The 16,534-nt window shown below is 36.4% G+C and overlaps 1 protein-coding gene across 5 annotated transcripts in view; it reads left to right on the top strand.

Moving 5' to 3' along the window:
* Positions 1–16,534, top strand: part of CACNA2D1 (calcium voltage-gated channel auxiliary subunit alpha2delta 1) — a 516,254-nt gene that overhangs the window by 86,939 nt on the left and 412,781 nt on the right. For all 5 annotated transcript variants that reach the window (XM_046669483.1, XM_046669485.1, XM_046669484.1 and 2 more), the window contains exon 2: positions 2,383–2,464. In XM_046669483.1, the coding sequence (XP_046525439.1) occupies positions 2,383–2,464 (82 nt within the window). The remainder of the gene's footprint in view (positions 1–2,382; positions 2,465–16,534) is intronic.

Genomic DNA, 16,534 nt, shown 5'->3' with positions numbered 1-16,534 from the left:
CTAGGTAACACCTCATATCTACAAATAACAACGCTTGCTCCTAAAAAGTGATCTTGACGGCTTTTCAGTGGGGCAGAGAAGACTGGATGGGTCCCGAATTTCTTTTCAGCCAGAACAGGTTCACCTCAGTGAACACTGGCAGTGACAGTATACTCAGGTGTCAAGGTAGAATGCACGTTTTGGGTCAGTTTAGCATAAATCAGAATTCAGGCATGAGTTAAGTTCACTTTTTTACATATATATTCTTTGTCTCTCTATTTCTCAGCTGAAGGGATGTATAACACTTTTTACTATTTGTCAGTGTTGGGAATTATTTGAGAAGAGATGATTCATTTACTTTGGGTGTTAGGGTTTGTTCAGTAGCTCAAGAAATGAGATAGTCTGATCTGAATTAGAAAATGGTGTCGGTGGCCTTTGCTCCTACCTGTTCCCTCCTGTAAGTTAATGTTCTTAATGTAAAAATGGAGCACAATTATATTTATCTAGTAGCATTAATAAGAATATTACTATTTATAATATTTTTCAATTATATGCACCAGCTCACAAGCAGCCAAAGTATATTAGAATAACGTGGTGTGCGTCTTTCATTTTAATGGTTCTATAAATTTCTCTCTAGTTTACACCCTCCTCCCATTTATTTGTTTTTTTGTTTCTTGATATTCATTTAACCTTTTTGATCATACTCATACAGCATAATTCAATAAATAGTCTTCCTTATTTTCCTTTGTGTGAAAGTATCCCTAACTTTTGTGTATTTCATTTACTACTTTGTTTCACGTCTAAATCAAGCCATTTGTTTTCATCTAAACCATTTCATCCTTTCTACGAGTGAGTTTTAGTTTTCCTTCTTCCTCTCTGGTTTATCACGCCATTGTTCTTTTATATGTTCTCCTACACCTCATTTAAATCCCTTTTCCATGTTATACTCTTTTCTACATAAAATTTTTTATTCTGTTACATTTAAATTTATCTGAAAAAAAGTTGGCAACCTTGTAATACTATTAGAATTCTTATCTGTCGTAGGAAAAGAAGACAAACACAGTTAAATGTGTATGATCGAAGCTCTTGGGAAATACAAAGTTCATCTTCAAAACAGCACTTTTCTACATCACTCTTGGAGGTGTTCTGTTAAAGGAGGGAAAACACACAGTACTAATACAATCTGAAGAAGCAGGATAAATAAGCACCAGATAGATACATCATATATAGAGAGAAGTTCAAATTCAAATATAAATAATTTCCTATCATTCTTACTGGTGTTTTCTTATATTGGCATGGGCAGAAAAAGAATACACACTTTAGGTCTTTTTACAACAAGAGCTTGAATAAATGAAATGTATGAAGGGATTGCAAATTAAATTATATTGATTTGAATGGGGAAAGTTACGTAGTGTTTGGTAATGTCTCTAATCCCAGGAAAAAGTAAAATAAACCATTGATTTAATTTTTTTCTAAAATTTCCTGACATCCATAGCTTATATTTTAAGATCTCCATTGCATTTATCTAAAGTATAAACATGAAACAAATTTGAAATAAATTCCTTCAGCATAATTTTAATGCTCGAAATCATTCCTTAAAACTTATGTCTTGATCCAGTAATTCCAAATCAAAGAGTCTAGCTAAGGAAATGAAATACTTTTAAGCTTTATGCACTACGATATTTGTTGCAGTGTAATTTGTGGTGGTTACAGCTGATCACATCCTAACTATCTTTTAAAACAGAAAATGGTCAAGGGTATTTTGAGATGTATAGATAATGGAATATTAAGTGACATTAAAATACAATGTTTATAAAATATTTGTAATGGTGTGGGCTAGTATTTGTCATTTGACCTAAGCAATAAAGATATGTGAATTTTATATAATATGCTTTTAACCAGTGAAAGACTAGAAGAGAATACATCAAAGAGTTAAGAGTGGTCATCCTTGAGTATTACAGTTATGAGAAATTTAAAAACATTTCTCATGTTTTCTTGTATTGTTTCCGATATTCTGCATTTAGCACACCCTTAGAATTATATTAAGAAGACTTGTAAGCTAAAAGACAAAGTTTGGTTTAGAATATTCTATTTAGTAAATAATTTTTGATGGAAGTTTCACAAAAATTAAGCAAACGTTTACCCTTTTATTTGATAAGGCACCCATGTCATTTTTGTCTTTTTGACTTGGGGGTATTTCAGCATCCTAAGAGGTTGACCGCTAAAGGTTCATTTGTTTTGTAATTTTTAGGTTGCTTGGGAGGGTTATAGTAGGAGCTAGGAAGTAAAATAAAGATTTAAAGACAGTTTAATAAATTAATCTAAAGCATGGATATAGAATGTCAGTCTGTGCCTTAATTTGCCATAAATCTGATAGAACATTCTCTTTTCTGACTTTTGCAGTATCAAGTCATGGGTGGATAAGATGCAAGAAGACCTTGTCACACTGGCAAAAACAGCAAGTGGAGTCAATCAGCTTGTTGATGTAAGTAAAATCCCAAGAAACTTATTAATCTTTTCTTTAATTTCAATGCAGTTCTATCTTCTAGGAAATTATATTCTGTATTATAAACAGCATGATTTTTCATGTGAATCTGGTAGTGAAATTCTGAGAGAAACCCTTGGTACTGCTAGTTATTGTGAACAAGAAACACTATCCCTAACAATTAATGAAGCATTCTCACCGCACTTTACAATTTACATACAGCCTTCCTTAGATCAGTTCATGTGATGTGTAGATCCCCCCCCCCAAATTCAAATTGGGATGCTATGGTTCCATTTTTCAGAGTGTGTATATATATATATATACACATCTGCGTGTGTGTATATATATCTATATGTTTTATATTAGATATATATATGTAAGTGTATATATATATATATATATATTTTTTTTTTTTTTGGTGAGGAAGATCGGCCCTGAGCTAACATCTATGCCAGTCTTCCTCTGTTTTGTATATGTGATGCCACCACAGCATGGCTTGATGAATAGTATGTACATCTGTACCCAGGATCCGAACCTGCAAACCCTGGGCTGCCAAAGCATAGCATGCAAACTTAATCACTACACCATCAGGCTGGCCCCCCTCAGGGTATATTTTGGAATCTCTCACATTGTGGTGACTTCAAGTCCCTTGATGGCTTCATTTGAATATCCTCAGTGGGAACGGATCTTCATGCTTTGAGGGTAGATTTTATTTTTATAAATATTTGAAAGGTGTTTACAGCTATGTGTAGGGACTAGAATGAGTCATTGAAATAGCTAATAAAGGATTTGGTGCAAGAAAAGGAGACACTGTAAAAGATGGTTTTTTAAATGATATATGAATGACTATGAAAGTCACTCTGTAATAATTTTTGAAAAGATAGCAATATATAAATATGTGTATAGCATCTTAAATAGATTATTTTCCTTGTATAAGAGCATTTACCCAAGTATGTATAGATTCTGTAAGATTTATTAAAAATTAAATGTTATTTCTTTAGAGTCTCACTACTGTCATTTCAATGTAAGTAATGTAACAACTTGTCTGAATTACGATAACAAATAGAATGGACAGGATGAAAGAAAATCCCTACAATTTTCTGTTCATGAGACACATACCTAATTATAGTGACAGAAAAATACAAATAAAAGAATTATATATTATGTAACAAGAGAGGGACAAAGAGCAGAATTCATTCTTGGAAAAAAAATTTAAGTATTAGGATACACGAAGACTGTCATTTTACATGGATAAACGATTCCATATGCCCCTTTCCTTTTGCCTAGGGAGAAGGTCCATGATGAGGGACAAAATGGTACATTTCTTTCTGGCTGTGGGAACTTAAAGCACAGACTGGCCTAAGGATGCCAGAGTTGAACTGACATTGAAGGTGTTGGATGCACAATAAGAACCAAAAGCTGAATAAATGGAGGAACTTAGCATCTTCCTGGATTGAAATTCAATATTGTGGAAATGATAATTCTTCTCAAATTATTTAATGTAATTATTTTTACTGGCTTCACAGAGTATAACTAGCTTTTTACCTGAAGGCTCAGAAGAAGCTGCAATGAGGTGACATAGCTAAAATAAGACATTTTTGCAATGTTATGAAAACTGCTTTATGGCATCAAATGAGAGATTTTGCCTAGTTACCTGCCTAACTTCTATTAAAGATCAAGAGTGAATAGGTTTAAGGAGTATTATTATCCTTGATGCATTCAAGTTTTAAGATATCTCTTATTGAATTATTCTCTCTAATCATATATTGGGAGAATACATATGTCCATCAGTTGCATATGCTCCTCCACCAAATAGATGAAATAATTGAGGTAAGAAAAAAATAAAATTAGGGGAAAGAGATAATGCATTATAATTTTTCTTAGTGAGTATAATACATTGGGACCTTTTACATATCCTTTTACGTATATACACTACATACATACATACACACTAAAGGACTCATTTTTTTTCATTAGCTCATGCACTGTACTAAGCCCTTTATTTGCATTATCTTATTAATCCTCAGGTCAAGCTTGTGAAGGAACATCATCATTTTAATATGCATGAAGAAATTGTTTTCAAGGTTATATTTTTGTTTTAGGCTACAAAACAACTAAATGGGATGCGACTCCAAAGTTTAAAAAAAAAACTTGTTATGCTTTACAATATATGTTAATATTTTACCGTTTTATATTGCTAATAGTATTTTGAGAGGATAAACAGATCCCAAATTAGGTACAAGGTTAATAGATGAGATATAAATTAGTAGAGGAGAGAGTTCTGCCACCAGTTATCCACTCATGAACATTTCATTTGAACTTCCTTAAAAAGGAAGGGTAGAAGGAAATTCTAAGATGTAAGTTTACATGCAGAATTTAAAAACTTTTGTTATTGTTGGTATGCACAGAAATGGTTTTGTGTGTGTATCCGTTGAAAGAGTTGCTAAGAATGATATAGAAAGTAAGTTCTTCCTGATTTTGTCTTCATCGTCTTCCAACTGAAGAAAATATGCTTCTTATTTTTTATGGAGCATTATAGTGTACCCTTTTTAAAACTCAAGACTGTTATACCTGGTGGTTCTTCTACCTGATAGCTTTGTAATCTGGCCAAGATGTTTCACCTCATGGAGTTGTTGAGACTGATGACATAATCCATGTGAAATGTTTATTGACCTGTAATCAGAACTCAACACAGACATTCGTTTGTTGTCTTAGTTGAGAGTTACTGTATTGTATTACTTGGGGTACAGGCAGAGCCAATGTAACACAAAGATAAGATGACTATGTATTTTTCTCTCATCTAATAGTCTAGAGGTGAGCAGATTAGGGTCAGTAGGGTGACCCTGCCATCCTCAGCATATGACTTCCATTCTTGGGTCCAAGGTCTTTCTTCCAGTTGCCCTTATTTTCCAGTCATCATGTAAAGGGAAAGAGATTAGGGTAGCAGATACCCAGTCGCTTTAAGGATTAGATAGTTTGCTCACATTCCAATGGTTAGATCTTGTTCTCATGGCCACATATAACTAGAAAGGAGTCCAAAAAATGAGGTCTTTAGCTGTGTAACCATGTGGCCCACACTATCACAGAGGAAGTGGGCAGAACAAGCAGCGGAGGACAACTAGCAGTCTTCCACTAATGTGTCTTATTATTTGATACTATCCTTATGAAAGTTATATCTAAAAGTGTATTAAAGATATATTAACCAAAATGTAAGCTGCATTTATATATTTTAAACATTATAGATCAAGAAGAAAATAGAGAAAGATCTCCAGATTTTGAAACATATATTCATTTTTAAACAATCTGTATTACGGGATATCTTAAAAGACGTTTTATTACTTTTAAACACGCACACACACATTCCTTTAGTTACCTTGCTGGCACATGGAGAGGCTGATCATCATATATTAATGAATAGATAACATTTTAAAAAATTAAACTGCTCTTCATATTCTTCTTGAAAACAGTTTTTTTAAGTTCATGAAACATTTGCCAGCAACCGTTTTTTTCATTCAATTTGTTGATAAAATATTTCATGATAAAGATATACCTAAATTTCAACCAATATCCAAATTATCAGATATTCTGAATTAATGGATTCCATAGTAATGAGAATTTGCTTCATGAAAGTTTTCTAGAAATAAATTGATGAATAGAAACTGTTTGTCTTTTCTGTAAAACGCATTTTTAATGTGCAAAAAGTTATATTAAAAGAAAACAGAACTCTGCAACTATGTCAGAAATCCTCAGTTGCTGCACTTGACTGACCCTGCCCTGGGGAAAACAAACCGCAGCAATGGAAGCCAATCACAGTCCTGCTGGGGAGGGGGTTAGGGATGAGAGGGTAGGAGGGTGGGTGGTGTTGTCTCCTTTGTGCACTGTTTTCTTCACAACTCCCTCTTTCCCTCTAGGAATCCAAGACTTTCTCATAGCCTTCTCTTTATTACATCAAGAAGGGTTTGATAGTTGCCATTTACAATTGGTAATCTTTTGTAACTCCTTTGTCTCTGAGCAGAACACAATATGGTATTGGAAAGCAGGTCGTGAAGAGTATATTTTGAAAGAGGTAGAGTTTCTCCTCATTCCAAATAGGACTTTTTTTTTCTGGAAGGGGACAGCTAGGGACAAGGGCTCAGCAGACCCTGGACTGAGATGAGGAAAATGATGTATCGAGAAGGAGGCAGAGTTTAAGGAGGCACTTGCTCTGAGGGTCAGAGTGAGTGAGTATCTCCTTAAATTTTGTGCCATAGGTGCCCAGGCCTAGCCTGGGCCCTCAGGCAGTAAAGGGCTGACATGCTGTGTGTCTTCTGCTCTCCGTTGCTGGAGGCATAGATATTTGCAGCCTTTGGACTTCACACTAATCTCAGGCCTCTCTGATACATTTTCTCCCCTGTTCCTTTCCCCTCCATTCTTCTATGTAGATTGTCAGGTCTTTCTTACAGCTTTTGCTCATGCTTTGTAGGTTTCCCAAACTCATCTTGTGGCTATGTAAGGTACAATAGGTATTCCTACAATGTTAACAACATATTTATTTTGAGATCTTTGAAATTTGAAAACCCACGTTATCTGACATCACTCCATACTTCCCTTCTATTTCAATTCTAGTGTTGTGTTGTATCTTCTGATAATGAAAGATATTACGGGAATCCAAACTTTTTGTTAACAGAGATTATTGTATCCCTCTAGTTATCTAAAACAGTTGAAATGGTGCATGTCACCTTGTTGTTATAAGGCTTTCTTCTTAAGTGTAAATTCTGTTTGGATTTGTAACATTTTAGGCTAGAACATGCAAACATATTTGAGAAAATTTGTTGGTTAAATTTTTTTTTTTGAAATTTGTTTTTAAAGGTAGAATAATTTTGCAAGGCATCATCATAGAACTTCCTGGCTTTTGATTCACCATTATGATTTCTTATGTTAAAGTTATATTAAAATCAATACCTTCAGGGGCTGGCCTGGTGGTGCAGCAGTTCCGCTTTGCCAGCCTGGGGTTCTCCGGTTCAGATCCCAAGTGCGGACATGGCACCGCTTGGCACACCATGCTGTAGTAGGCGTCCCACATATAAAGTGGAGGAAGATGGGCATGGATGTTAGCTCAGGACCAGTCTTCCTCAGCAAAGAGAGGAGGATTGGCAGCAGTTAGCTCAGGGCTAATCTTCCTCAAAAAAAATCAATAACTTCAAATTTCAATATGCTCTCAAAGATGTAAATATGAAATGTGTCTAAATATTGAGCATTCAGTACTTTTAATTGTTAGTATTTCCATAAGTGTTTTGAGTAAAGAATTTCTTTTCATTAGTAACTCATAGGATTAGGAGACTGATGCGTTTTCTTGGACGTTGTGGTCACATCATCTTATGTAAATAGAATATTCATTTTCTAGGTGGTGGACTGCTTAATGTATTAACCCATTTACCAAAAAAAGATACTCTGAAGTAGAACATAATTAATCATTGGCTAGGGAATCGGCAAGATACACAGGCAACAACAAGGGTTGGGAGTCTTCTTTACTACTCTGGGGAATGCTGCTAAGTTGCTGGATGATAGTAGATCTCTCTTTATCTGTTTGTCACTATTACATGTCCCAATTTGCCTTTCAATCTTTAATTTCTAATAGCTCCTTGTATCACACACATTCTGATTTCTTTCATTTCTTATTAATACATGTTTCCTCCACAGTGTGGCTATAATCCCATCTTTTTGACTGTCACACCCATGTTATTTTACTTTCCTCTGAATTCTGACAGCCTAATTTTCTGTACCTCTTCATTGGAACATGAATGAAATGAATGTAATGACTAATGAAATGAAAGTGCAAAGTAGTAATTAATAAATAATATTAGTCACAACTTTCAAAGCATGAGGTCTTTCCTAGTATTTATTTTGGAAGAGTGAATCACTTGAGGAGTTTATTGTAGAATTAGTTATAAAAAGAAAATAAAGGTAACACGTTTAAGGAAACTCAGGAATAGCCTGGGTTTCAACAAGAACTTGAGGTATTTAGGAGTTTGGTCAGTGGAAGAATGGTCCAGAGCCAAGGCAGCCCCAGAGGCTAATTATTATTGTTGCCTGTTAGCCGGGAGTTCTTCACAACTAACTCATTGTGTTAGTTGTCTCTTAGTGTCACAAACTACCATACATTTATTGGCTTAATCCGACACAGATTTATCGTCTTACAGTTCTGTAGATCAGAAGTCCTTTCCTTGGCTTGTGGCCCCTTTCCTCCATCTTTAAAGTCAGCAACGTTGGGATGATTTCTTCTCACACTGCCATCTCTCTGGTTTTCTCTTGCATAGTCAACTCTTACTCTTCCACTTTGAAGGACTCTTGTGATTATATTGGACTTACCAGGACAATCCAAGATAATCTCCTTATTTCAAGTTCAGCTGAAGCAAAGCTCAATTCCGTCTACAAACTTGACTCCCTTTCACACGGCAAAAGGGAGTCAAGTTTGTGGATGGAATTGAGCTTTGCTTCAGCTGAATTTCATAGATTCTGGGGATTTGGACTTGTATATCTTGGGAGGCCAATATTCTGGCTGCCACAACCATCGCTTCTGTCACTCAATAGTGTCTAAATACTGTTTTCCTCCTGCTAGTCTTTTCACTTCTTCTACCCTTGATCCATCCAATTGTCATACAATGGTGATAGAATCTGATTGGTGCAGTGTATTATCATTGTTTAAACAGGTCTTTTCTACCTGGCTCCTCAAAGGCCATCAATTCAGAAGTTAGCTGCCTCTATGTCTGATTTGTCCTGTTGCAATTAGTCAGGAGCCAAGGGCAAGGTGATGCATGAGAATATTTCCACCCATTTGTAAGGAAATTCCTATGGCTCTTCTTTCATCAGGGACTATCAAAAGGGAAACTTTCCTTAGAAAGATGACTGTGGGCATGGCAGAGATCTTGACTGCTTGTCTAAGACAAGTTCATGGGAAGCAAGTAAATGTATGAGTATTAAGGGCAGGAGTTGTCAAAATTTACATACTTAAGATTTAGTATGTAGAAATTTGACTGTTTCTCTTTAGGGAAATTAACTTACTCATGAGCTGCCATTCTCTCTTCCAGGAGAGGAGAAAAATTACTCTCACCATTTCAAGGGTGGTCTCTTTCGGGTCAAAACCTTTTGTGGTCAATTATGGATTTAATAAATTCCAAGTTCCAACTCCCTTTCAATATTCTCTAATATTCTTGACTTTCCTCCTTGGCAACTGGGTTTAATGGGAAACTTAGGTGATTAGATGTCTGATGTATTTGCTGTCTTCTATTCTTCTGGCATAGGTGGTGAGTGTGATTGCTACTAAAAACTTCTTCAGTCTCCTCTGCCTGCAGAGGGCCCCTCAGCTCTGGGTGGTTTTTACCATCATTATTCAGCTAGACCTCTGCTTCCCACTGTCCATCCCTCAATCTCTGCATTGGGATCCCCTTGATCCTGCACTGAGACAGTCTCCTAGAAGACATACTGATCCTTAATTCTCGGCTACTTTTCTTGTTCATCCCAAGGAGCTTTCCTATTTCCCCATATCCTGCTGAAGCCAAGGGAGATCCCGGGCATAGAGAGGCATTGCCACTCACTTTGCCTAAACATGCCACATTAGCATTTCACCATCTGCTTCTCTGGGCAGTGGTTTGTTCCTTTATGATGCGAAATGGGACTCAAACTCCCTCCACTCTGATATTCCAAAGCCTGAATCCCAGTGTTCTCACTAATAACAATGATTAATTAAATGTATTTTTTAGGTTTCTTAAAGTGAGTAAATGCTGTATGTGAAACACCTCAGGGTGGTAGAGACTAACTGCCTAAAAGTGATTGCTATTACAATCCTCTAGGTTATCCAAAATTTGGAAGCATATCTAGCTATCAGTAAGTATCTGTGGTGTATCTGTATTATTCCATGGCATAATACTGAGTATCATGATTTCTGAAATATTTCCTTAGCTTGCTTATTAAGCAATTACATCAATGAGTGGTGTCACTTTTTAGATACTACATTTGAAGTTATTTTTAAATGTATTATTCTGAAGATTATCTTGGAACTATGGACTTAATTGGAGCAAAGAGACTTAGAAATAAGTTTCCAGTGAAAAAGGTAGAGAAACCATATTCTCTGTTGTCATCACAGCAAAAGTTGGTCTGTGTATGTAACAGTGAAAGAACATTAAGATTGTAAGAAAGAAAGAATATACAGGAGAGAAGTATTCTTTTGTCAAAACTTGTGTCAGGCATGGCAGTGAGAAGTCTTAAACTACAGAAAAATTAAAGCATATTAGTGTATCAGTCAGGAGGGAAAACATCCTGTCTTGAATTCTCTTTATATACTGCATTCTTTCTAGTAGAAGAAATGGAAACCACTAGCACACAGCATGTTGACATGTGATTTGAATAGAGCTCTATCTGGTGCCAAAAACTCACATTATTGACACCATGTTGTTTTTCTTTCAGGAAAGGCATTGGATAAAATGGTAAAGCAGATAATTATTTTTTTTTTTGCCTTTTTTTTTATTGAGTTATTGATAGGTTACAATCTTGTGAAATTTCAATTGTACATTAATGTTTGTCAGTCATGTTGTAGGTGCACCACTTCACCCTTTGTGCCCACCCCCCACCCCACCTTTCCCCTGGTATCCACTAAACTGTTCTTGGTCCATAATTTTAAATTCCTCATATGAGTGGAGTGATACACAGATTATCTTTCTCTCGCTGGCTTATTTCACTTAACATAACTCTCTCAAGGTCCATCCATGTTATTGCAAATGGAATGATTTTGTTCTGTTTTGCAGCAGAGTAGTATTCCATTGTATATATGTACCACATCTTCTTTATCCATTCGTCTGTTGCTGGACGCTTAGGTTGCTTCCACGTCTTGGCTATTGTAAACAGTGCTGCAATAAACATTGGGGTGCACAGGACTTTTGGGATTGCTGACTTCAGGCTCTTTGGATAAATACCCAGTAGTGGGATGGCTGGATCGTATGGTAGTTCTATTTTTAGTTTTTTGAGGAATCTCCATACTGTTTTCCATAGTGGCTGCACCAGTTTGCATTCCCACCAGCAGTGTATGAGGGTTCCTTTTTCTCTGCAACCTCTCCAACATTTGTTGCTATTAGTTTTAGATAGTTTTGTCATTCTAACGGGTGTAAGGTGATATCTTAGTGTAGTTTTGATTTGCATTTCCCTGATGATCAGCGATGATGAGCATCTTTTCATGTGCCTATTGGCCATCAGTATATCTTCTTTGGAGAAATGTCTGTTCATGTCTCCAGCCCATTTTTTGATTGGGTTGTTTGATTTTTTCTTATTGAGTTGTGAGAGTTCTTTATATATTATGAATATTAAGCCTTTGTCAGATATATGACTTGCAAATATTTTTTCCCAGTTAGTGGGTTGTTTTTTTGTTTCAATCCTGTTTTCATTTGCCTTGAAGAAGCTCTTTAATCTGATGAAGTCCCATTTGTTTATTCTTTCTATTGTTTCCCTTCTCCGAGAAGGCATGGTGTCCAAAAAGATCCTTTTAATACTGATGTCAAAGAGTGTACTGCCTACGTTTTCTTCCAGAAGCCTTATGGTTTCAGGTCTCACCCTTAGGTCTTTAATCCATTTTGAGTTTATTTTGGTGAATGGTGAAAAAGAATGGTCAATTTTCATTCTTTTACATGTGGCTTTCCAGTTTTCCCAGCACCATTTGTTGAAAAGACTTTCTTTTCTCCATTGTATGCCCTCAGCTCCTTTGTCAAAGATAAGCTGTCCATAGATGTGTGGTTTTATTTCTGGGCTTTCAATTCTGTTCCATTGATCTGTGCACCTGTTTTTGTACCAGTACCATGCTGTTTTGATTACTGTAGGTTTGTAGTAAGTTTTGAAGTCAGGGATTGTGATGCCTCCCGTTTTGTTCTTTTTTCTCAGGATTGCTTTAGAAATTCAGGGTCTTTTGTTGCCCCATATGAATTTTAGGATTCTTTGTTCTAATTCTGTAAAGAATGTCATTGGGATTCTGATTGGGATGGCGTTGAATCTGTAGATAGCTTTAGATAGAATGAACATTTTAACTATGTTTATTCTTCCAATCCATGTACATGGAATGTCTTTCCATCTCCTTATGTCATCAACCAATTCTCTCAGAAAGGCCTTGTAATTTCATTATATAGGTCCTTCACTTCCTTAGTTAAATTTACCCCAAGGTATTTTATTCTTTTTGTTGCGATTCTGAATGGTATTGTATTCTTGAGTTCTTTTTCTGTTGGTTCATTACTGGAGTATAGAAATGCTACTGATTTATGCAAATTGATTTTGTACCCTGCAACTTTGCTGTAGTTGTTGATTACTTCTAACAGTTTTCCAATAGATTCTTTGGGGTTTTCTCTATATAAGATCATGTCGTCTGCAAACAGCAAGAGTTTCACTTCTTCCCTCCCTATTTGGATTCCTTTTATTCCTTTTTCTTGCCTGATTGCTCTGGCCAGGACCTCCAATAGTATGTTAAATAAGAGTGGTGATAGAGGGCATCCTTGTCTCGTTCCTGTTTTCAGGTGGATGGCGTTCAGTTTTTGCCCATTGAGTATGATGTTCGCTATGGGTTTGTCATATATGGCCTTTATAATGTTGAGGTAATTTCCTTCTATGCCCATTTTGTTCAGAGTTTTTATCATAAATGGCTGTTGGATCTTGTCAAATGCCTTCTCTGCATCTATTGAGATGATCATGTGGTTTTTATTCCTCAGTTTGTTGATGTGGTGTATCACGTTGATTGATTTGCGGATGTTGAACCATCCCTGTGTCCCTGGTATGAATCCCACCTGATCCTGATGTATGATTCTTTTGATGAATTGCTGAATTCTGGTTGCCAAAATTTTGTTTAGAATTTTTGCATCTATGTTCATCAGTGATATTGGCCTGTAGTTCTCTTTTTTCGTGGTGTCCTTGTCAGGTTTTGGTATCAGCATGATGTTGGCCTCGTAGAATGTGTTAGGAAGTGTTCCATCTTCCCTAATTTTTTGGAATAGCTTGAAAAGGATAGGTATTAAATCCTCTCTGAAAGTTTGGTAGAATTCCCCAGGAAAGCCATCTGGTCCTGGGGTTTTATTCTTTGGGATGCTTTTGATTGCTGTTTCAATCTCTTTCCCTGTGATTGGTCTGTTCAAATTGTCTGCCTCTTCTTGAATGAGCTTTGGGAGATTGTAGGAGTCCAAGAATTTATCCATTTCCTCTAGGTTATCCATTCTGTTGGCATATAGTTTTTTGTAGTATTCTCTTATAATCTGTTGTATTTCTGCAGAGTCTGTTGTTATTTCTCCTCTCTCATTTCTGATTTTGTTTATTTGAGCTTTCTCCCTTTTTTTCTTTGTAAGTCTGGGTAGTGGTTTGTCAATTTTATTTATCTTCTCAAAAAACCAGCTCTTTGTCTCATTGATCCTTTCTACTGCCTTTTTCATTTCAATAGTATTTATTTCTGCTCTGATTTTTAGTATTTCTCTCCTTCTGCTGACTTTGGGCTTCATTTGTTCTTTTTTCTCTAGTTCAGTTAGGTGTGCTTTAAGGTTGCTTATTTGGGATTTTTCTTCTTTGTTAAGATGTGCCTGTATTGCGATCAATTTTCCTCTTAATACAGCTTTTGCTGTATTCCATATGAGTTGGCATGGCATGCTATCATTTTCATTTGTTTCCAGGTATTTTTTTTATTTCTTCTTTAATTTCTTCAGTGATCCATTGCTTGTTCAGTAGTGTGTTGTTTAGTCTCCACATCTTTGTGCCTTTCTCAGCTTTTTTCTTGTAATTAATTTCTAGCCTTATAGCACTATGATTGGAGAAGATGCTTGTTATTACTTCAATTTTTTTAAATTATTAGAGGCTTGCCTTGTTTCCCAACATATGGTCTATCCTACAGAATGTTCCATATGCACTTGAGAAGAATGTGTATTCAGCTCCTTCAGGGTGGAGTGATCTATATATGTCTATTAAGTCCAATTGTTTTAGTTTTTCATTCAGCTCCACTATTTCCTTCTTGATTTTCTGTCTGGATGATCTGTCCATTGATGTGAGTGTGGTGTTGAGGTCCCCTACTATTATTGTGTTGTTTTTAACATCTTCCTTTAGGTCTGTTAATAGTTGCTTTATGAATCTTGGTGCTCCTGTGTTGGGTGCACAGATATTTATAAGCATTATTTCTTCTTGATGAAGTGTCCCTTTGATCATTATATATTGTCCCTCTGTGTCTCTCTTGACCTGTCTTATTTTGAAATCCACTTGGTCTGATATGAGAATTGCAACACCTGCCTTTTTTTCCTTGCTATTTGCTTGAAGTATTGTCCTCCACCCCTTCACCCTGAGTCTGTGGTTTTCCTTGGGGCTGAGGTGTGTTTCCTGGAGGCAACAAATTGTTGGATCTTGTTCTTTAATCCATTTTGCCACTCTGTGTCTTTTTATTGGAGAGTTCAATCCATTCACCATGAGAGTGATTATTGATGCATGTGGACTTAGTGCTGTCAATCTGTCGCTCATCATCTTGTTTTCCTGTGTTTCTTTTCCTGTGTGCTTTAGACTACCCATTCAATACTGCAATTTCTTATGCTGGGTTTCTTAGATTTTTCCTTATCTATGATTTGTGACTCTGTACTTTATTTTAGTGTCTACCTTGAAGTTTGTATTTAGAATCTCGTGTATAATATAGTCTATTCTCTGGTGGTCTTTTACCTACTTGACCATACTGATTTAGACCCTTTGCTCTTCCCCTCCTAAATAATTATTTTCCTTTTTTATTCCAACTCGTCTTATTAATTTGTAGTTAGAGTGCTAAGATCATCCTTGTTTTGGTAGTTTCCTTACCTTTACCCTAATGCTATAGTTGAATATTTGCTATCCTGTTCTGGTTCTATCCATCGGTCTCCCTAGTCTGTGGATTGTGTCCCCTTTCTCCCTTTTTTCTCTTTTCAAGTATGAGAGCCTTCTTGAGGATTTCTTGTAATGGAGGGCTTTTAGTTACAAATTCCCTTAACTTTTGTTTGTCTGGAAAAGATTTAATTTCTCCCTCATATCTGAAGGAAATTCTTGCTGGATAGGGTGTTCTCGGCTGAAGGCTTTTATCCTTTAAAGCTTTGAATATATCACTCCATTCTCTCCTGGCTTGTAGGGTTTCTGTAGAGAAATCCGCTGACAGTCTGATAGGGGCTCCTTTATAGGTTATTCTCTTTTTTTTCCTTACTTCCCTGAGTATTCTTTCCTTATCATTCCTATTTGCCAACTTTACTACTATGTGCCTTGCGGTAGGTCTTTTTACATTGACAAATCTAGGAGATCTAAAACCCTCCTCTACACACATTTCTCCGTTGATCCCTAGATTTGGGAAGTTCTCTTCAATAATTTCGTTAAGCATACTTTCTGCTCCATTTTCCTTTTCCATATTCTCGGGAATTCCTATGATCCTTATGTTCTTACTCCTCATTGACTCCATTATCTCCCTGAGATTTTCGTCATTTTTTTTAATTCTTAGTTCTTTCTTCCTCTGTCTGGCGCCATTCAGCCTCTCTGTCCTCGATTATGCTAATTTTCTCCTCTATGTTGTTTACACGGGCATTCAGGGAATCCGTATTCTGTTTTATCTGGTCCATTGTGTTTTTCATCTCAAGTAATTGTGTTTGATTCTTCTTTATGATTTCAATCTGTTTTGTGAAGTAACTCCAGAACTCGGCTTGTTTCTCTATCTTTCTCTCTACCTCGTTGAGTTTTTTTATTATAGCTGCTCTGAATTCATTATCACTTAGTTTACCTAATTCCAACTCCTCAGGACTTAATTCTTTGTTTTTATTGTTTTCCTTCTGGTCTGGGGCTTTTATAAATTGCTGGATGGTAGAGGAGCGGTTTTTTCGCATGGTGGTAGAATTCAGTTGCAGTTACAGCCTGTCGCCACTAGATGGGGGTCGAGAGCAGCGTGTTAGCTCTCGGCCTTGGGGCAAGATGGCTGCACCCAGTGGCTTCGCTGGGGGGGAGGGGCTGTTACTCACATGCACCGGTCTGGGTTCAGATCAGTTCTGTTCTCTCATCTCCCCAGCCCTGGGTTTATAGGGTCCCCGCAAACGG

Source organism: Equus quagga, chromosome 8 (assembly GCF_021613505.1).
Source record: "Equus quagga isolate Etosha38 chromosome 8, UCLA_HA_Equagga_1.0, whole genome shotgun sequence".
NCBI classification, from domain to species: Eukaryota; Metazoa; Chordata; class Mammalia; order Perissodactyla; family Equidae; genus Equus; species Equus quagga.
This window is presented reverse-complemented; position numbering and strand designations above follow the sequence as displayed.